Raw genomic sequence first — 23,144 nt, forward strand, 5'->3', positions numbered from 1 at the left:
CAAGTTCCATCAAGGAGGAGTAGATCCTCCCTACATCTAAAAAACTGGTGGTGGGGCTGGTGTTAAGCACAGGACAATGATGAATGGGCATACAGAACTGGAAATATATTCTGAGGGAATTTCTGAGTCAACATGAGTAGTGTGCACACTGGAAATGGGCCACAAAGAAATTTCCTTTGCTACATTAAGGTATAGAAAGGGATAGTATTTTGTTAATCAATCAGGGAGTAGATAATACTGTGATTCACCATAGAGTAACCATGGTGACAAATGCTTTTAAGGAACTCTTAATAGTCATAATTGGAAGCATTTCTGCTTTTGTTCTTTGACCACTCAGCTGTGTTGCCTCATGCATATTTACAGTATGACACATTCAGAGCTCTGCCATTCTGCCCATTCGGTATTCCAAGAAACACTTTTGACCTTACTAAAGTTTAAAGAGCAAATTTTATGCTGTATAATAGCAACCTGAGTCCTGGCTCCACAGGAAAAGAATGGAAGCATAAGGGACCTGAAACTGCATCTGCCATGAAAGTGGCTCAGGTGGACACAAAGATTAATGCTGCCCAATCCAATATGTTTCATTCCAGGCTGACAAACTGAAAGCAAATATTTCATTACAGACCAAAAAATAAATATTGTAATACTAGATTTTCCTGCTCGATGGAAATTCGATTTTTCAGTCATCTCCACTCATATGTTCTCCATGCAGGCAAATATTCACATACTGTAGGTAACACAATCAGCTACTGTGTACGTGCATGAGGTCTTCAACAACTGATTTTACAAACCATGTGGCAGAACTTTCCTGTGAAGATGAGCTGAAAATTGAGCCTTCTGTTTTCATAGAATATTTAAACTTGAATCAATGAAAGCACAAGCTCCAGGATGTTCCCATGTTTAGAACATTGCCTGCTTCATTGACTGTGCCAGAAGTCCCCATGCTCAATCCTCAGCCACATCCTTCTGTCCTAGACTTATCCCCAACATTTCCTAGGTTATCTCATTATGTCCTCATATCCTAATTCCAATCTAACAGGCCATTTATGTGCTCCTAGGATCGCATGTCTCCCACTACTAGTTCCAACGCTCTTGAAATATTACTTCAGCATCTTTTGATCCTAAAGCAACACCTTGGAAGGGAAGCAAAGTAATTCCTGACATTTTCAAAGAACAAACAGCTCTATGCAGAGCAGCAGAGATCTTAAACCCAGGATTTTTGTGTGGGCTGGAAACCTAGTCAAACCTATTATCACATATCTATTCAAGAAGTTAGTTATATTGCTACAAGATAGTAGTTAACAATATATTACTGCCAGTGACAGTTGGCATTGTCTTTCTCGAGATCATGACTGAGGTGGTAGTTGGTGGTACGTGGCAACTGGACACAAGGGTGGTTAATCTCCTGCACTTTTCTTTCTTTGCTGTTGGCAGTCTATGAGGGCTTTGCAGCATTCATCTTCTCTTGCTGCCTGCTTTTGACATATCAGATACGATGAACATTTCTCAGCAAAGGAAAATCAGAAGGGGGAAAGAGAAACAAGTACCTTACAAATGCCTACATTAAAAAAACTTGGGTGTCCAATAAAGGTCTGTGTGTATTATAAAATAACTGAATGCTATTGATGCAAGTAATCACAGTCTGCATGTAATCTAATCATAACAGTACAGATCAGGTGATGTTTTAGAAGATTTCTGTGACTTTTGAATTTGAATTTCTCTGCTTAACGCTTATACGAAAGTATTAGAGTGCAGTTAAGCTTCAATGGCTAGCAGTGTCATTCTTTTGGGCTAGATCATTTCTAACAGTAAACATTTTCTTCTGCTCCATTGAATTCTGTTTTATCAGCTTCTTCCAATGAATAACTACAGTTCTGTCTCTTTAAATTAAGTTTCTTTGCTATTCTTTTTGAAAGGCTTTATCCAAAGGATTGCAGTCAATGCAAAGACTCCCACCAACTTCAGTGGGTTTTGGATCAGGCCCTATTCTCCTGTCATTTCACATGCACTGTTTCTCTTCACAATTTCATTTCCCTGGATGTACAAACAGTAGGCCATAAAAATGCTCATCCTGTTTCAGAGTCCCAGATTGTATCAAGCGATAGCATCATCTCCCAGGATGAAGACAGTTTGGCAAAATGTGTTCGGTAGAGATAAAGTATAAATCCTGAAAAAGGCCACAGGAAAGAAAAACAAACACAAATGCATTAGTCACATCTCTGGTGGAACCGCCATCACTACCACAAAAATATTTCCATGTATGATTTAAAGATTTATGTAGAAAGAAATTTCCTGCAGAGGTCACTGAACAGTTGCTTGCATAGTTTCATGTTAATGTTGTACTATACGTAATGTGATGGATTTTATTCTGGGCTGCTCTTTACAACAGAAACTTGAGGTTACATTGCCTTTGTAAATACCCTACTTAGCTAGCCCTTCTGTTACTGCCAATTCTAGTAAAGGGCTTTTTATCTCAGCAGGTTTTTTATTTTATTTTTTTGTAAAGTGATTGATCTAAAATGGAAAGCATATAAAATAAAGACCTGAGGGGCATGTGCATTACTTTATAGGTGCCCCAAATGATTCTGACTTCAGTGCTAACAGCAGTGAATAAGAAATGATTTCTCATCTTGCTACAGTGCAATAAAATGGATCTGTGAGGTGCACCTATAAACTTCCGAAGACATAATACATGTTAAAATTGTACATTTTCTAAAAGGGTCTGTCTGTCTTTCTTTTTCCAGGCTTCATTTGTACCTGCAGAATGAGTTTTGGGTGCAGATCTGAATGCACCTTTGCACCTAGTTTAATCTCTGCATTTGGCATCTGCATCTTTATTTTTTGGTCTTCTCACATTCTAGATACTAAATTATAGCTCTTCCACAACACACTGCAGTTGTGTGAATGACAAAGTGCATTGATAGCATCCAAAGTATTAATGCACCATTAAAGTAGAAATACCAGTGTTTCAAAGTCACAGACTTCTAAAAGTTAGTTATCCCTGCACTGATAGCTCAGCCATGTTGCTGTTCTTAACCCAACTGCAGCACTGCAATGAAGTCGTGAAACAGATCTACCCGGTTGGAATGGGGAATGTTAGGGTGATGCAGAACCACTCAAACAACTTCTTCACCGCTCTCTCCAGTGCAGGGAGGCGAAAGAGGTTAACTGGGGTAAGAAGGACATATCCAAGTCAGCTCTATACCCCAAAAATCCCCAGCTATTAAAACAGCCCTTGGGGCTAATGATGCCCTGTACAAAGTAGAGCTTCAGCCCAAAGTTATTTAGCAGTTGGCCAGTCTCAAGACTGGGGGAAGCACCAATGTTTCTATGCCACATTTGTCTCCCCAACACAAGCTGTAGCTTAGCTGTAGCCCAGGTACTGAGTTGCTAGATTTATTGTGGTGTGCATTAAACAACTTAAGCAATACCACATATCCTTACATGGAGCATCTTTAAAATAGATATGTAAGAAAAATCAGATACAAACACTCTAAGGGATATAATTTGAAATTGCTGTGATTAAAGTCTTGACTTTTTAATAAAGTCAAATTCTCCAGGCTGTATGCTGTTTCACTCTGTTTTTTCGATACAATTACTGATTACTGCAGAGTGTCATGGAGACACCCACGCTCGAAGCACTGGCATCAACTAGATGTGGTCATCACTAGGTGTAATAACCTCAAAAACGTCCTTCTGACACGCAGCTATCATAGTGCTGACTGTGATACAGATCACTCGCTAGTTTGCTCCAAGCTCAAGCTGAGACCCAAGAATCTGTACCGCTGTAAACCTGCTGGAAGGCCCCGCATTGACGCCAGAAAGACGGCAAACTCAGAGAAAGCTGAAAAGTTCAGAGAGACCCTCCAGGAAAATCTGCGCAGAGGCCCTGGGGGTGCCGATGCGACATCCAAATGACAACATCTGAGGGATACAGTTTACAACACGGCCTTGTCGGTGTTTGGAAGAAGAGCTAGAAACATGAACAACTGGTTCGAAGCTAACTCCAATGAGATGATTCCAGTCATTGAAAAGAAGCGCGCTGCACTCCTGGAGTACAAACGCTCACCGAGCCAGAGTACCCAGCAAGCACTTAGAGAGGCCAGAAGAACAGTACAGCAGACAGCCAGGCGCTGTGCCAACAACCACTGGCTCCAGCTATGCAGCAGCATCCAGACCTGTGCCAACTTTGGTAATCTCAGAGGAATGTACGAGGGTATGAAGAAGGCATTAGGACCCACCCAGAACAAGATGGCACCTCTGAAATCCAAATCTGGTGAAGTCATTGCTGACAAAGCCAAACAGATGGACTGCTGGGTTGAGCACTACTCTGAGCTGTACTCACGCGAGAACGTTGTGGTTGACGCAGCCCTCGATGCCGTTGAGCTCCTACCAGTAATGGACGAACTGGATCAAGAACCAACTGTGGATGAACTGAAGAGACCCATCGACAGCACTGCAGCAGGAAAGGCTCCTGGTCAGGATGGTATACCACCAGAGGTAATCAAATGTGCCGCAGACACACTCCTGGAACCCCTACATGAGCTACTGTGCCTGTGCTGGAAAGAGGGTGAGGTTCCACAGGATATGCATGACGCTAACATTGTAACGTTGTACAAGAACAAAGGAGACAGAAGCGACTGCAACAACTACCGTGGAATCTCCCTCCTAAGCGTCACTGGTAAACTGTTCGCTCGTGTCATCCTTGGCAGACTCCAGAAGATTGCTGAGAGGGTGTACCCCGAATCTCAGTGTGGATTCCGCGCAGAGAGGTCTACCGTTGACATGGTCTTCTCTCTAAGGCAGCTGCAGGAGAAGTGCAGGGAGCAGAGAAAGCCACTCTACATAGCCTTCATCGACCTGACCAAGGCCTTTGACTTGGTCAGCAGGGATGGGCTGTTCAAACTGCTCCACAAGATAGGCTGTCCTCCACGGTTACTCAAGATGATCCAGTCGTTCCACAAAGATATGAGAAGAACCATCCAATATGACGGCGCATTTTCGGATGCTTTCAGAATCAGGAGTGGCGTCAAACAAGGATGCGTGCTTGCTCCGACATTGTTCGGGGTCTTCTTCACACTCCTTCTGAAGCATGCCTTTGGATCCTCAACAGAGGGCATCTTGCTGCACACAAGATCTGATGGGAAACTGTTTAACCTTGCAAGGCTGAAAGCTAAGTCTAAGGTGCGAGAAGTCCTCATCAGAGACATGCTGTTCGCAGACGATGCTGCTGTAGTGTCTCACACAGAAGACCAGATTCAAAAACTGCTGGATCAGTTCTCCAAAGCATGCAAGGACTTTGGGCTTACCATCAGCCTAAAGAAGACAAACATACTCGGTCAGGATGTTGCTGAATCCCCATCAATCAGCATTGACAACTATACGTTAGAGGTCATCCACAAGTTCGTTTACCTCGGGTCCATCATCACTGACACCCTGTCATTGGACACTGAGCTAAATAGGAGGATCGGAAAAGCAGCCACAACTCTGTCCAGACTCAGCAAGAGAGTGTGGAATAACAAGCTGTACACTCACACCAAAATGCAAGTCTACAGAGCCTGCATCCTCAGCACCCTCCTTTATGGCAGCGAGACTTGGACCCTGTATGCCCGCCAGGAAAAGAGGCTGAACGTCTTCCACTTGCGCTGCCTCAGGTGCATCCTTGGAATATCATGGAAGGACAGAGTGACCAACACTGCCGTCCTTGAGCAAGCTGGAATCCCAACCATGCACACCTGCCTCAGGCAGCGTTGACTCTGCTGGCTTGGCCATGTCCACAGGATGAATGATGGAAGGATTCCAAAAGACATCCTGTATGGTGAGCTAGCCTCTGGCAAAAGACCTCCCGGGCACCCCCAGTTGCGCTACAAAGATGTCTGCAAGAGAGACCTCAGAGAGGTAGACATCGAGCTGGACAACTGGGAAGAACTAGCAGACGACCGCAGCAGATGGAGGCAGGGGTTACACAAGGGCCTTCAGAAGGGTGAGATGAAGATCAGACAGCTAGCAGAGGAGAAGCGAGCGCACAGAAAGCACAATAAGGACTTGCCGGACACCCACTACATCTGCAAGAGATGCAGCAAGGACTGTCACTCTCGTGTGGGTCTTCATAGTCACAATAGACGCTGTAAATGAAGTCCTCAATTGAAACTTTAAAGGGCGCGATCCATAGTCTATGCAGACTGAAGGATGCTTACTACTACTGATTACTGCAGTTATATACTCAACCTTGTATTTGTGTGCAAATGACACAAGTTACATGATCCCTAAGATGCAAAAGGAGGAAAGCTGGCCAAGATTTCCTAAAATGACTAGTAATTTTGGGTATATTTATAGTCCTTGGTAAATTGTCAGCATGTAAGATTTATGGGCCTGATCCTGTGAGCCTCTCCTTCTAGGAGTCTACTTGCTGTCTGAGAGACTGCCTGCATTAGCAAGAGTTGGCAGGATCTGATGTATTATCTGTATCACAAGGTCAAAATGCAATATTTTATATTCAGCATTTTCTTTTGGCTTGGTATAATCCAGTCATTTAGAAGACTTAAAATATTCCTAAATTCTCTCAAGCTTGTAATAAAACTAAAATGTGGGCCAAATTCCACTCCGTTACACCAGTGATATGTCTAACTAAAGTGAAAACAGAGTGTTGCTCCTGTTTTATGCAAGTGAAATGGAGAGAAGAATTTAGCTCACAATCCCTTAAGCCAGGATGTTCAGAAATGGCTCAGGGACAGTGCGACAGAACATTTCATTAGCTAGAATGTTTCTCAAAGTGACAAAATGCTGTTAGATGCTGGGAGGGAATACAGAACCACCGGGTACATCTTATAGATCAGTGATGCCATAATGAATTAACTGGAGGTTTATGTGATTCTGTCAAGATTTCTCTGATGTAATTCCTTTAGACGGGTTTAGAGAGAATAACTGAATACTTCAGCATGACAAATGTCTGTATGTTTAGATTTTTAATGTAGCCTTTCTCTCCTTTTATTACATCTACCATATATAGTGTTTGCATTCTAGCAACAAAATGGGACTACACTTACGGTAATTTTCTGTTCTATGTTTAAGGATGAATTCAATTATTTTTATTACTGAGTTATGTGGGCAGGTTGATTATGTTTTCTGCTGCCCAAGTGTGGATTTTCACTGAGCATTGCACTTTATTCCACCAATAAAGTCGATTACAAACATCCCTCTCTCAGGAATTTACATGGTAAAAGCTTGATTCAGCAAAATAAGCTGTCTTTTTTCGTGTCTAAGTTGCACACATGTGAAATGGAAGTTTATAATGGAAATGACAAGCCAGATTTATATACTCTGACACAAATAAGCTGCTATAGTTTTTCAATAGTGTTTCAGCACCGAATAAAAGAAACGTGTCTGACCATGTCATCTTGTTACTTTGTTCCAGCTACAAAGGACTGCTTCAATGGTTCTTTACTGTGTGCATCAACTAATGCATGTATTCCAGTCTCCAAGCGCTGTGATGGTATTACAGACTGCTTTGATTTCAGTCTCGATGAATCCAGTTGTTCAGGTAGTCAGTGTCACATCAAAATATAATTTTTTTGAAATATAAAGAGTTTTTTATTTAACCTGGAAATGGTGCACAATATCGAATGAATTCATCCTGCTGAAATTCAAGTCAGATTACACCATGGATGAATTTTGAGACATTATGTTATTTTTATAGAAAGGATAGTGAAAGAAAAAATTAAAAAGTGGCTGTTTGAAGAGCAAGTATTTTAAGTATATGTGTGGAATGATAGTAAAACCTCTCTCCTGCAAACATTTAGGCTTGATTTTAATTATGTGAGTAGTCCCAGTAAAGTGAAATGAAAATGTGGGGGTCCCTAGAATTTCCCATACACTTGAAGTGAAGAACGGTGCATATGCAGGACTGAGACCTGAAACAGGTAATAGAGAATGCATCTTTGCACAATAAAAATATTTCAAAGCTTAATTTTTAGTACACAACAGGAAAAATGGATAAAACAGAAACAGCTATATAGCTAATAAAAAGCAACTTTAGAACATTTTTATATATTATACAAAGTGTTCAACTCACAGAGCTATGTTCTGTGTCCAGGTTTTAATAAGAAGCATCCACTGACTTCTGATTGAACACCTATGAGAAGAATTTGGGCTACAAATATAAGATAGATAGATAGATAGACAGAATACAGTAATATGTTGGCATGAAAACTTCACAGTAATATAAAATGTTTGGTAAATAGATGTTGCAATCTATCTTTGCTAATTCTTTTATGTTTTGAGTGAATGTTCTGAATGAAAGGGAAATATTCATTATCCAGTTAAATGTAGATGATTGTGAGATGGTAAACATAAAACAGTAGGTTCTGAATAGTGGTAAAAACTGGCCTCCTTCTGCTTTTTGAGGGGAGACAAATCTTTTGAATAATTTGCTTTCTACACTATCTTGCTGGAAATTCATGCATCTGAATGAAATAGTTAATCTGATTCTTTTTTCTTTTACATCTCCAGCATACAGCCCATAGTATTCCTTTTATCTGACCCTGCACAGTAGTGAAATCCCTCAAACATTTTCCACCATTCCAGTAGGTGGCCAAAATCCTGTAGCTGATTCTAACATAGTTGGACCCTTGTGTCCAGACAAGACCCTAATGAAGTGTTAGCAATGCACCCACAAATGTGTAGGAGTGTGGCCACACTGCATGCCATATCCTGCTAATTGCACAATCAGAGCAATGGTATGGGTTCTAATAAAACTGCAATATTCTTATCTGAGCAATTGAACAATTATTAATGGCAGATAGTTTCTAATGTTATTTTGAAATACATTTTGAAACCAAGGGAAGTTCTGTCATTAGGAGCTGAATCCTACAAACTTCTAAGGAATTAGTCAGTGTGTGAAATGAAAATTATATGTAAAAGTTAGGATCTTAGGCATTCATGTAACTTTACTCACATAAGGAGGCCCATTAAATTCACTGTACATAACATGAAGAAATAATTTTGCCTATGATTCTGCAAAACTTAGTCACTTACTTGACTTTGCTTCAGAGACTAGTTCATTAAAGTTGAGGAGACCATTCACTTCAATAAAGTTATGAATGAACAGAGATTGGCAGGATAGTAGCCTTTAAATTGTTTTACTGTTATAAGAATTGCCATGGGCATACAGCAGACTAATTTGAAAGTTTAGAGGAGGAAGCACTGCCTTTATATCTATAATGTGGGGGAATATTCAATAATAATAAAATAGTAAAGACAAATACTAATTATAATGGGCCAATGGACTAAACAAATATTTGTAAAAACTATTTTGTTACTTTCAAAAACTCTGGGCTTTGTTTTTTGGTGTTTAGGGCATTTAGGTGAATTAATATTTTAAATTAAATCTGACAATGTTAATATATATAGGACTTTAAAGTGACCTCATGCCTACCAAATACCCAAGGTGAGCCAAAAGTCCATAACAATACTCGACTTGGCATGGCTTTCTTCTTAAACTTCTTATTCTATTAAGATTGATTTCCCTTGAGATGTCTGAAAATATATCTGTGAGGAGTCTTTAATGAAAACGCTGGTCACACAGCAGATGGTAAACATCTGTTCTTATCTCATTCTTCCATTTAAACTATTAATGTGAATATCAGATACAGGCACTAAATCAATCTCAGAAATTCAGCGCTCTAAGCTAACTCTTTTATCTATTCAAAGGGGTGGCTATGTTGGATTGCAGCTTCACAAAAAAAATCAAGCAGTCCTGTAGCACCTTAAAGATTAATGTGCATGTTACCCATGAAAATTCATTATCTAATAAATAAAATTCTTAGTCTAAGGAGCTACAGGACTGCTTTTTCTTTCATCTATTGTTTAGTTTTGGGAATCTTAATATTTTAACAGCAGAAGGTTCCAGTAAGTAACAGAAGCCCCACTAGATCTAGCAAAACACAGGGATTAGTTTAAGTACAAATAGTGCTATTAACATTGATGGAGGAACTAAAATGTTTAGAATAGACATGTGACCAAGCATGTTACTGTGTCAGGGCCTACAGTGCTGGTCTTCAGAAATGCTCAGCACCCAAAACACCAAATTTACTAAATGAGAGCTGTGAGTATTCACCCTGATCTGATGTAGGAAAGATCAGAAAGAATGGACTAATTTCTATTACGTCTTCCTTAATCTAATTACCTTTTTTTACTGATATTTTCCTAGGTTGTCCTGAAGGATATTGCAAAAATGGAGGAACATGTATCATCAAAAAATCTGTCCCTTTATGCCAGTAAGCTTTATTCCCTTAGTCTTTTGAGAAGAATTTATTTTGTTCTCTATAATTAGAAATATCAATGGAAATGTATTTCTGAAGAGTAAATTTACATGGCATGAGTTTTCAGTATTCTCATTTACAGTGCCTGAGTGAACAAGAGGCCAACAAATCATGAGGGTATTTTGTGAAGAATATTAGCTAAGAAGCAGAATTTTCCATGACTTTAATTTGTCCTGTATTAGTTAGGATGGCCTGGTTTTGTTTTGATTTGGTTTGGTTTGTTTTTCAACTCCTAACACTTCTGTCTATTGCACAGCAGCATTTAAAAGAACATATCATTGTAAAAAAAATGTCTTGTTTAAAACAGACATACCACGCATCTCAAGGAACAGTCAGAGAGGGTCATGTTGTGATGCTTCTTTGGCATAACATTACTTATTGTATGTTTTTAGCTTCTGCTTTTCGACTCATGTCGAAGAACAAGTTAAAGCAGTGGTAAATATTGCAGTGCAAACCAGGGAAGCAAATTGTGAATTCTCCCAGCTTCTGGAAAGCAATCGTTTTTTGTTTGGCATGACCACTGTTTTTCTGTATTTTCAGCATAGGCTGGACTACCAGCTAGCCAAATAGACTATTAACAGATATGGTATTAAGAGAACAGCAAGAAATCCTGTGGCACCTTATAGAGTAACAGATATTTTGGAGGATAAACTTTCATGGGCAAAGACCTGCTTCCTCAGTATTAAGAGAGTGAGTTTGGTGTGGCTGCTTAAACTAAGAGGCAAAACAAAAGTCTAGCCCTCTAATCAGGATGAAAGCTGAGGGTGGCTTTGTCTGCTTGGTGCACTTCCTAAGTCTCTGTCATGGGTGAATGCAACAAAAGAATTAAGATCATGCTGTTTCTAATTTTAAAACAGGGCCTCGGTCTGCCTCCCATGTGATTTGTTCAAAAGTAGAGTATCAAACTACAGTTGCTGTATCCCTTTGATAGCCACAGCCAAGAGGGTCGGTGGAAATATGAAGGTTCATTTGTGGAGGGTGGGCACTTCAATCCCTTTGCTGGAAGACAAGTTACAAAAAAAAAAAAACAACATGGTTGGCCCAAATCTGGATCAGCTTTCCACCTCTGTTTGATATACGGAGCGCAGTGTTGGCAGAGGTGGATCCTGCCATTCCATTCATGTTGCAGAATGTAAATTCATTAATTGATAAATCATGAAAAGTAATAACTTAATGAAGGGAGGGGCCCCTTTATGCATACAACTGATGTCAGGATGGAACTGCAGCAATTTTCTTGCTGTAGTTGTCTCCAGCCAGGTTTACAAATAAATATAGAGAGGTAGTAGAGGGCAGCTTTGTTGTGGCCATATTTTATTTGCACCTGGCCCTAAGATTCACTGACTTGTATGTACATTTTGACCCGGGGCTTGCTTTGATGTGCATATCACTCCAGTGCCCCAACTCATTCCTGCTTCACCAGACTGAGTTCCTCTCTGTCAGGGATGTGCAACTAAATACCTAATTTACTGATTATCATGGTTGTGCTTCCAAAACAGATAACTGAGTGCAAAGCTGACCACAATTATTTGCTCATACAGTTAACCCATTCACATGCACAGTTTTATTAATTGCATATGAAAATTAGGTACACAACTGAGTATGCAAACTACGTGCACAGTTGTGTGTCTAATTTGCTTTAAAATGAGGCCCCACATTAGACCACCTTCACTGGAAATTTTGCTGAGAAATGTTGACAATAACAGGCACACACTGAAAATGTATGACTATAGTGCTCTGAAGTGGGATGGGATAGTGACTGAAAGGCCATGCAAGTGTCAGAAGGAAACCTGGGGGCAAGAGAATATTTTCTCACCAGATTGCTTATGCACAGTTTTAACTCTAATACAAACCAGGCAGAATTTATGGTACTGTACAGTCACATTTAATACATGCCATTGTTCACATATAATAAATTTGACACACTACTTTCTCTTTTCTCTATTTCAAGCAGACACTGCATATATAGCAGGCCAAATTTAAGATCTACTACATCTGCCCAGCATAAAAGAGAACAAAGGGCATGCTTTTATTCGTGCCTGAACCGTAAGGGCTTTCTGTTGTTAAGTAGAAAATGGAATTACAACCCCTGTCCTGTAGTTAAACAAGTGTGTTAGGAAAATATCATCATTTAACACTTTTTTTCAAGTTATACCAAATGTGTACAATGTATCCAACTGAGCTGTAGAGAGTAGAATGCCAAGGAAACATTGTACACAGATAATTAACTGAAGTTTTATTTGTGCCCAGGTGGCTCAAAAAATTTGGTTTTACCCAAAATATAGAAATCAAAGTTTGATTTTGTTTTACTTGGTTGAAATGAGAAAGATGACTTTTCCTTTTTATTTTACAGAGAAGAAGGGAGATTGCAGGGTTATAATTGATTCAGAAGTTCCTATCTATTTCCTTGTAGAAATGCTAGCCGGCCTCACATTTTTTCACTCATCCCTCATAAAAAGAGCTCCTTACTAGTGACACAAATAATCTGTTTTAATGCACAAAGTGGTGTATTGCCTATGGCACAATAGCGTTTAGCAGTATTGAGTGAAAAAACAAAAGGGGCACTTTTTAGTAGCCAGATGCTTTCCTCAGTGTTGGATCTGGTATTTCAAATTCTAAATCCTGTACTATGGCACAAACTTGTACTTAGAAAGCCTAGTCCCCCAAAACCGTTCTAAATGATACCATAGTGGATTGGATTTTTGGTGCTAGCTAAAAGCCCTTACATGGCTGTTGACACACAGTGGTTCAAAGTTTGAGGGTAACATAAATGTTATATAAGTGAATGCATTATGAAAGGATGGGAGGATGGGCACGTAACAGGGAAAATAAGCAAGTATAGTTTGTATCTCCACGTTAGAAGCATTATTGTCTACAGTTTTAGAAACCAAGATCGGGAATTAAGAGAACTAGCACTGATTCCTAATTCTACTAATGACTCGATGTGCGACTTTAGGTGAATCTTAGACTCCTTATACCTCAGCATCCACATCCACGGAATGGAGATAAAGCTTACTCTGCCAACATTTGTAAACCATTTTGAGACCATTTGATGAAAAATGCCATTTAAATCATAATCAATTAATTATTTTAATTAATTATAAGCTCAATAGAAAACTGTGCTAAGCACTATGTTATGTTCATGACTCTAGTTAGATGCATTAGAGCAAATAAAATGAAAAGTTGCTGCCAATAATTGGTGCAAATAAATTCGCTTCTTTTTCTATAAATTCCACACTTTTTAAATATTGTATGGCCTATTAAGGAAAAGTCAGTGAAAAATACACCTTGTACTGCAGGTTGCAGTGCCTGAATGTTCATTTTGGCACCCCCAGTAATTAGAGACACAACAATGCAGGCACAGTGACTTGCAGATGCAAAATTTTACGCTTAAAAATGAAGGTCATTTTAGAATATTTGGAGACTTAATTTTATCAGTAGGCCAGGTTTGGGATCCGTTGGTACATGTGCACATTAATGAAAGAAACTGTTCATTTGGAATCTCCATGTAACCTCAAAGTAAAACTTTGTATACAGCTCACTAACTTTTTTTGTCTGGCCACATTAAGAGTTGCACTCAGATTGTCAGTGGACTTTTTTTTCCTGCTGAATTCACCTGAACTACTCTGAAAAAAAAATCTGCAACTCTTTGAAACTGAGGTTGAAAGTGAAGTTGTCATTCAGTTGTCAGTGCTTAGAGCGGAAGACCATATAACTAAGCAAACAAGGAATCAGGAATATACTTATCTCCCAGCAGATTTCTGATGTTACCTTTTAAAAATAATTTCAATTTGTCATTCACCACATTCATGGGATTTACTTTAATTTATTTCCACTGCTTTTTAACATGATGTTTGCAAGAAAAGACTTGATCTACAACTTAGGAGAGTCCCTTCTCTTCAAAAGCATATTTGGCCTGATAAGCAATACAAGATGTGCGCTGTTTGTTTTGATCTAACTAAAACTATATCAAATATAGGGATGTGTCTAATTTTTGCCACACTTAGAAAATTTTGCTTCTTTGCTCAGTTTCAATACCTAGGCTCATTGAACAATAAAATTGCTTATTTGAAGCTGCCTTTCTTTTAACCTGGAAGCAAGAAATTCCACTGTGCCTAAGATTAAAAGAGCGGGAAACAAATGAAAATTGGGTTGACTGTGTTTGCCCCCATTTAGAGTCACTCATCTGAGAACGTTTAAACAGTTTGTGTGCATGAATATTTGTGGAGGAGTAAGTGGGGTTGATTCTGCACTGCTTTGCACTTTGTGTCATCACATCTGTATCAATTGATGTAAACTGTTATCATTCTGATTTATTTCTGTCCTCTTTGCACAGGTGAAATGAGTATACAGATTGCAGGTTAGGACTCACATTTATGTGCAAGCACATAAGTTTGTTTCTGTTCATGAATTTTAACAAGGGAAGTTGTATGCCAGCACTATTATTTCTGGATTTTGGAGTGAAGGTAATAGAAGACAAGAGTGGAGGCTTGAAACAGAATGCAAGGAAAATGTGTGATCGTTGTGCATACTCTTGAGAAAGAGTTTCAAGTAATGTGTCTCTGGAGACACTTAACTCAAGTTCTACCACAAGAACAAGGAGTCTGGAGTATGATGAGACACTGAGACATTTCAGAAAAAAACGCAGAGGTTTGTTTTAGCCACAAGGGGTTCACTTTAGCAGATGATCAGTCTGGTGCAGATATGTAGGTATGAGCATCAGTTGTGTGGAGGTTATACTTGAACTCATGCAAATGGCTGAGGTCACCCAAAAATAAGTTGTTGATAGAAAAAAGGACATGATGTAATCCTGAGCAATATGTAGGCATACATGGAGAAGAGGAGAGAAGAGCAGGAGTTGCTGGATGAGTGGTCAGAGAGATAGGGAAAAACTGCATAGCCATAGTGTTATGAAACCTGTTGTATGGGGTTGTCCCTATGCATAAGCAGCCTGCTGTAGAGGGAAATATAGAGTAGTGATGTAAAAGTTCTTTTTAGATTTGCTGATGTCTCATGGAAAACCTTTGCTGAACGTCCTGATCAGAAACAATACTGGTTTTCCTACACTATGTTCCATTTTCTTTTTACACTTCATTTTGGTTAAGAATATTTGCATGAAAACAGGGTGTTCAGTCTGGAATTAATCGGCTTATGTTGCTATTTCTCACTTGAAGCTTCTAACACCATAATCATCTCCAGAGCAACAAAGTCTGAGCTCACAAATAATTTTAGTTTGCAAGTGAACTATGAGCTTCAGGAGAAAATCAACCCTCAAGGAACAATATCTTGTTATCATGTCATAAAAACAAGAGTAATAGGGACCAATACTGGAAACCAGTACATTTGCACCATACACAGCACTGGCCCAACATGCAAAAGAAGAAAGGTTCTGTGGCTGCTTAAACTCAGTGTTGCGGAACCTCTTTTGTGGAAGCTGTGTGAACAGTGCCAAACATTTGTTTTGTGTATGTGCTTTGGCCACATTCATTTCTTTTGTGTTTTCTTTCAGCAGCTGTATGAGTGACCAAATGGTACTCACCTGAATGCTTGTGGAATTTAAAGTTTGCAGCTTCAAATAGCCCTCGTTCATTCCTCTCTTCCAGCCATGAAGTAGGAAGGCAACTAATGTACTTCATCTGTGAGTGTCCATACATAACCAGGCTCTCACGCTCTTGGTTATATATTTGTACAATTTGCCAGTTGCCCTTCAGGATAGAGTGAGCCAGTACTACACGTACATATTTCATAGAGCTGGAAGGGACCTCAAGAGGTCATTGAGTCTAGTCCCCTGTCCTCTCAGCAGGACCAATCACCCTTCCTGACAAATTATTTGTGCCCCAGATCCCTAAATGGACTCCTCCAGGATTGAGCTCACAAGCCTGGTTTACAAGGAAAAAGTTCAAACCACTGAGCCATCCCTCATCAGTTTTATGTTTGTATTGCTGGGACCATGGCAACGAATTTCTTCTCCAGCAGGCACATAAATGACATCTGAGCATTAGCAATTGTCATAGAGCTGGTCAGGCTTCTCCTTCTGGACGCTTTCTGCACTGCTATGTTCATGCTCAAATACTGGACACAGGCCCTTCTGAGCTCTCCTGAGTCTGTGCAGGTTCTGGCCTTTAGACTCACTCCCTGGGTGCATGCTCCCTCTCTGATAATCCTTGAAAGTGGAATTCCTGAAAACTAATTGCCCTAGTGCTGAAACAAGCAAATCTCCTTCACAGCTTATGCATACCATTTCTCAGAGGTCCACCTTAATGCATACACTGGTTTGCAGTTTAATCATTTGGGACTCATGATAGTTGAACTAAGAAGTTAGGAGGTGCACAGAGTAACTTCTTTATTCATAAAGAAAACACAGAGACTTCAGTAGTAGGCATCCTTCAGTCTGCATAGACTATGGATCGCGCCCTTTATAGTTTCAATTGAGGACTTCATTTACAGCGTACACACCCAGTAACAAAAAAAAAAAAAAGCTTCATGTAAAACCCTCTCTCCAGTCACCACTTAGAAAGCCCTTTTGGTTTTGGCCATTCTTTCCAGAATCCCAGGTCCTCCTGGACTTCACTTCTTTAACTCAACATTTTTAAAAGAACAACAAAGCATTCCTGTAGCACTTTAAAGACTAACAGACATTTGCAGTATGTAATTTTCTTCCCCCTCCTCCCCACTTTCGCCTCCCCTCCTATCCTATGTAGCTGATTCGTCAGTTTTCATTTCATTTTTTTCTTTCTGTTAAATTCTCATGTCATTTTACTTCTATCAGTATTTTCCAGATCTGAAGAAGTAGGTCTGTCCCACAAAAGCTCATCACCTAGTAAATTATTTTCTTAAAGTAATGCATGATTCCTCTTTTGTTTTGTGAAGATATAGACTAACATAGCTACCTTTCCGTGACATTCTGTGATCTTTTCTACCTAGTCATGGTTTCTCCTCTGCTTCCTGAAGCAATCTCCCTTCAGTGGCGCTGCTTAAAAGTTTTCCTCCACCTCAAAAAGTATGTCCTTTTGTGTCTTTTCTGAACTTTCTGACATCTGAATTTTTAAAAGCCAGCACTAGTAATGCCTGGTTTCCTTATTCTTCTTAGATTTTCCAGTCCTCTGCAGACAATCTGGGAAGAATCAAGTTCCCTAGCCATCATCCATCACATTATTGTAAAGAGTTCCATTTGATCAGGAAGCTATTTAGATTAATGATTCTTCACTGTTCTTGGTCTGGAAGAGAGGTAACATCAAAGTTGGTATCAGATGACTGCTTGCACACGCACGTGCACACGCACACACACATTTAACCATGTACTTAGTCTACCCCTTACCATGCACAAATGTATTAAAAAGATGATGTTTAGTTATGTACTCAACCTAATCCTCACATTTACAAATAGGGGCCTCAGTGGGTAGAAAGAAATTCTAAAATTCCATTTGAGTTTAAGTCTACCAATTGCATTTTTAAAAGTCACTCAGAATAAAGTATCAGAGGGGTAGCCGTGTTAGTCTGGATCTGTAGAGCAACGAAGGGTCCTGTGGCACCTTATAGACTAACAGAAAAGTTTAGAGCATGAGCTTTCGTGAGTTAACTCACTTCTTCAGATGCTGGTCCAGCATCTGAAGAAGTGAGTTAACTCACGAAAGCTCATGCTCTAAACTTTTCTGTTAGTCTATAAGGTGCCACAGGACTCAGAATAAAGACAGCTAAGCAAAATATTTCGCAGCCCAAAATGTGCTCAACAAACTAACCTTACTTTTCTGCTAGTGGAGGATCAGGATTTCTTCAACCTCTACTCTAAACATGAAGAGAAAGAAGAAAGGCAGAATTACAGCTTCTTTGAAGTTCTTTTGTATCCTCTGAGGATGTGCCCTGCAGTCTCTGTCACCAGTCCCCTACTAAGCAATATAATTCAAAATAAGCTATTCCAGAAGGCCATGTCTATGCAGCCCTATGAGACTGGTGACAGAGGGAGGTTTAGCTGGCAGAAGCACATCCACATGGCCTCTTTACTGCCAGCAGCCCCCTCTGCTGAGAGCGAAATCTCGCATGTCTATGCTAATTAGCCATGTAAGTATGCAAATGAGGAACCATTTGCAATTTCTAGAAACCTCACTAGCATAGCACTGCCAGCAGGACTGCTATGCTCCAAGGCTATGTAGACATGGCCTTCTGGAATAGGCGATTTTGGAATTGCGTTGCTGTGTAGAGATACCCAAAAGTGATAGTTTAGATGAGCTATTTTTGTGCATCTGATGGAGCGGGTCTTTGCCCACAAAAGCTTTTGCTCCAAAATATCTGTTAGTCTATAAGGTGCCACAGGACTTCTTGTTGTTCTCAAAGATACAGACTAACATGGCTACTTCTCTGATATTTTGTCTAAAGTGTCTTTGAGTTATGCATACTCATATTGACAAGCCAATTTTCATACAGCATGGGGCTGGTAATCACAGGATTGATGTCTGCTCCTTCCAAAAGGATAGTGTGGGGGCTGGGCAGAAGTACCAGAACCAACCCCCTAAAGCAGTGAGAGAAACCATTAGGGAGAACTAAGAAGTAAGACAGATTGGGTTGTGGAGGACTCTGAAAGGAATTCTTTAGACTTCCCCACACATTCCTATTAACCCCACAGGAACCTGGAGAGCTGGGTAGCTAAAGATCCATTTTCTTTCTCCCCCAAAAAGAGAAGCCTCAATATCAAATTTCTTTTGAGGCTTTAGAGTTTTGAAGCAGCTAGCTGGCTGGTATGGATTCAGTTTCTTTGGAAGGAATCTGCCTGTCTCAGTTTCTTTAATGCAAAAAAACAGTTTGCCTCACTGCCTGTTACACTCTACCTTGGAATACAAGACAGAAGGAGGCATCATATGTGATGAAACAAATGGAACAGCGCTGTCCCAAATTTTTGTTTCAGAGCATCCAATATTGTAAATACAACTGCGGTAACCAAATTAAGTAATCAGATCTAATTTTCTTGCTAAGCAGCATATTTTCTCCCATGAGAAACGGAAGGTCAGATTTCTCTGTAAAACTGGAAGAACGCAAAGTATCTTCTACATTTCTGTAATCCACAGTCTGAAATGGAATATTATGGCTCTGATGATCTGGCAAAAGCGTCTTTTGACTGGCACTGTTACAATACTCAGGGCAGCACTTTTTATGGCGGGACACTGGCCTGATCTAGTCTATTGGTCATCCTGTACAGTAAAGAATGATAGCCAGATATCTTCTCCTTTTTGTGTGAATTGTTTGGTAAGTGGTTAGTTTTTGTTCTATGGAAAAGTTGTAAAAATCCAACACATTATGCATTCCAAAATAAAATGGAGAGACTTATGAAAGTGATATCCAGCCTTATGAGACTGAGGAGCTGAGAGGAGCCAGCCTTAGCTCTGAGAGTAACAGAAGCAGAACATGGTAAATCTTACTTCTTAAGCAGTGCATTGTGTATTTGATCAGTCCCATAGGAATATGCAGAATCTGTTCTACCAGAAAGGTGGAGGCAGTGGAGTTTAATTTAACAAGGAAAGTGAGAGTGACTCAGATTTGTAAGAATGCTGAGGAAAAAATCATCTCTTGGGTTTGAGATTTGTAGTTCCCCACACAAAACTCCTGGTGTAGGCTTACCCATAGTGCTTTCAATACAAAAAGCACTCCAGCCTGTCTGATATATGTCCTGTGTACCAGCTTGAATTGTCACGTTTCCGTTGTGCAGAACACAACAAAACTACAGACCATTTACAAGACAATCTTTTCCTCAAAGAAAAAGTGAGATACCTGTGAGCAATAGTGAGAGACAGGGTGAGGGCTGCTGGCTGAATGGTACCTTTTGGCTCACCCACACCTCAGAATGACTAGCACCCCGGTACTCACACTGAATAGTGAGGTCAGTTTGAGTGTATGTCTGTCTGTCTACAATGGGAAGAAGTTAGGCAAGTGTTTGGGAGGAGTGTCAACCACAGAGGAATGTGCAAGGTTGAGAAGTAAAGGGAAGGTTTCTGTATTGGGAGGGATGGGGGTTGGGTGTCTTATTGGCAAGTAGGTTATCCCATTCTCTAATGCACCTGCTGAAGCATTGCTAGCTTAGGAACGTGGCTGAGAAGCTGTAAAAGTGATATTTTGTATGATATGGAAAAAAGAGAGAAATAGCCAGACGTAAATTAAAAACAAAAACAAAAACAAAACCTAATGGTGAGCAAAATAAAAAAGAGACAATCAGGCAAGGAATGAAACATCTTGAACTAAGGTCTTCCTCCACACCACTTCTCTCTGCCTTTTGTCTGCATATTATCTACAGAAATTAAAACATCTTTGGGGCGTGAATACTATCATAAAGTGTCTAGCCCATTTTGGGGCTCTGCAGAATTAAATCAGTTACTTTACTCAAGATGAATAAGTATCTTGGTCTGAGATCGATCCCATTGACTTTAATGAGGCTCCTTGTGGATTTCAGGTAGCGCTCCAGGGGAATAAGAGTATAAGAATCTCACCCTAAAAGGGTTAGAGCAGCATGTCTGTGCTGCAGCTCAGGGCCGCTTTCCCTAAGAGCAGTTTGCATGTATAGTAACATCTCAGAGTATGTGACCCCACTCTTAACCTGGCTCCACATGGCCCCGGCTCAACCACCCTGCCACCCAACCCCAGCTCCGCTCACCACCCACACATAGCTCCTGCTGACCTCCCACCCCTCTTCTGTCTCTAGCTCACCACTCCTCAGGTGTGTATCCAGCTTAACCTCCCCAGCCCCGGTTCAGCCCCGCCCGCTGGCTCACCACCTGCTCATGACTCCAACTACCCCAACCTTTGTTTACACCCCCTGCATGTAGCCCCAGTTCCATCCTCCCACCCTGATTCAACCCCCTGTGCACAGCTCCAGTTCAACCCCCCACCCTCCACGCACTGGTTCAAACACCTCTCACGTGGCCCCAGTTTCATCCTCCCACCCCAGTTCAACCCCATGGCTGTGGTTCAAGCCCCCACCCCCAGGTGCACGGCTCCGGTTCAACACTCCTGCCCTGGTTCAAACCCCCCATGTGCGGCTCCAGTTGAACCCCCCCTCCTCCACACTGGTTCAAACCCCCCTGCACTTTGGTTCAAACCCCCCATGTGTGGCCCTGGTTCAAACCTCCCGTGGCCCAGTTCACCACCTGAGCAGGCCTCCACTGTCAACCCCCATGCATAGTTCTGGCTCAATTCCACCCCTCACCCCCCTGCAGCCGTAACCCACCTCAGGCTTAACCCTCCCCAACTGCTCCCCCCCGCAGGACTTACCTTTCCACTGCTTCCCCCAGACCCCCACTTGCATGAAATTTGAGTTATGCAAGAATGGAATGGAACTCTCACATAACTCAAGTATCTGCTGAATAGAGGTTTCTCAGCGGCACTTAGGTGCTGGTTGTGCATATCTAAAGAGACCACACAGAATGTACTATGAAGAGAGCATGGAGAGAGGGGAGCCATAAACTGAATACTGGTAAGAGTGTACTTAGGGGTTGCAAACTCATATTGCAATGGAGAAGATGCTGTGGAGAGAAGCCATATTTGGGAAAAGGCAGGCTTGTGGTTAAAAGAGTCAGATGGAGATTTGTACTGACAAACATGTATGTCCTCTGTTCTATCTTGATAGCATAGGGTCCTGACCTGTGACCCAGCCAGTCCGCCCCGAATGACTCCCTGCTGGCACAAGAGCTGCAGGTTACCTTGCATCTCTCTGATCTTACTTTGTCTTTCTTCCTGTCCAGTCAGCATGAGTTTAACTATGGGAGAATTAAACCCTTTATGCTGTTGCTAGGTGGCTGAAGGAATCTCTGACAAAAGCCACATCAAGCAAATTAAGTAGAAATTCTTGAACTTCTCTTGCCAGCTATTACAGTGTTGACAGATCTGCAGCACTCCATGCATTTTAATTTTAAACAAATACACACGGAGGATTTTTCTCATCACTTTGAAGAGTCGTTTGATGTTTGCCATTGCTCTAATCAGCTACTAGTCTGCATCTTGAGGAGGGAAGCCATAACTATGTCCTATTCCCAGACCACCCCTTGGAATTACAGTATTCTTATTTTTACCCCACAGCTCTAAGAACCATGCCTCTATTAGTCTAAGATCATTTAATCAATCTATATAAGCACCCCTTTTGAAAAAAAATGAGAGATGCCTTTGTTTTAGAAACATCCTCTATGTTACTATGGAGGTCCAAATGCATCTTCATTGACTTCAAAGCAAAACAGCAGTCATGAAGCACTTTAAAGACTATCAAAATGATTTATTAGGTGATGAGCTTTCTTGGGACAGATCCACTTCTTCAGATCTAAAGAAGTGGATCTGTCCCACGAAAGCTCATCACCTAATAAATCATTTTGTTAGTCTCTAAAATACTGCATGACTGCTGGTTTGTTTTGTTAGAATACAGACTAACACTGCTACCTCTCTGTTACTATTCATTAACTTCAGTATAGTTATCAATAGACAAATGTGGCCCATTGTGTCTGCCGCACTGTAAAACGCAGAAGGCAGTTAAAGACATAGGCTATGTCTACACTAGCCGCAGAACTTTGAAAGGGACGTGATAATGAACCAAACTGAAAGATGCTAATGGGGTGCTGACATGAATCTGCAGCGCCTCGTTAGCATAATGGCATCTGCAGCCCTTCGAAAGTGCCTCTTTTGATCGCGTGCAGCTTGCCTACATGGTGTCTTTTTCAAAAGGACCTCGCGCACTTCAAAATCCCCTTATTCCTATTTGGTTATAGGAATAAGGGGATTTCGATGTGTGCGGGGTCCGTTAGAAAAGGATGCCATGTAGACAAGCCGCACATGATCAAAGGTGTCATGTTCATGTCAGTG

The 23,144-nt window shown here is 40.7% G+C and overlaps 1 protein-coding gene across 1 annotated transcript in view; it reads left to right on the forward strand.

The window, feature by feature from the left end:
• The window catches only part of MALRD1 (MAM and LDL receptor class A domain containing 1), a 532,671-nt gene that overhangs the window by 461,716 nt on the left and 47,811 nt on the right, over window positions 1-23,144 (forward strand). Inside the window, exons 36-37 of the mRNA XM_074985504.1 lie at window positions 7,415-7,540; window positions 10,208-10,274. Of these exons, the coding sequence (XP_074841605.1) occupies window positions 7,415-7,540; window positions 10,208-10,274 (193 nt within the window). The remainder of the gene's footprint in view (window positions 1-7,414; window positions 7,541-10,207; window positions 10,275-23,144) is intronic.

Source organism: Carettochelys insculpta, chromosome 2, assembly GCF_033958435.1.
Source record: "Carettochelys insculpta isolate YL-2023 chromosome 2, ASM3395843v1, whole genome shotgun sequence".
In the NCBI taxonomy this organism is placed as follows: domain Eukaryota; kingdom Metazoa; phylum Chordata; order Testudines; family Carettochelyidae; genus Carettochelys; species Carettochelys insculpta.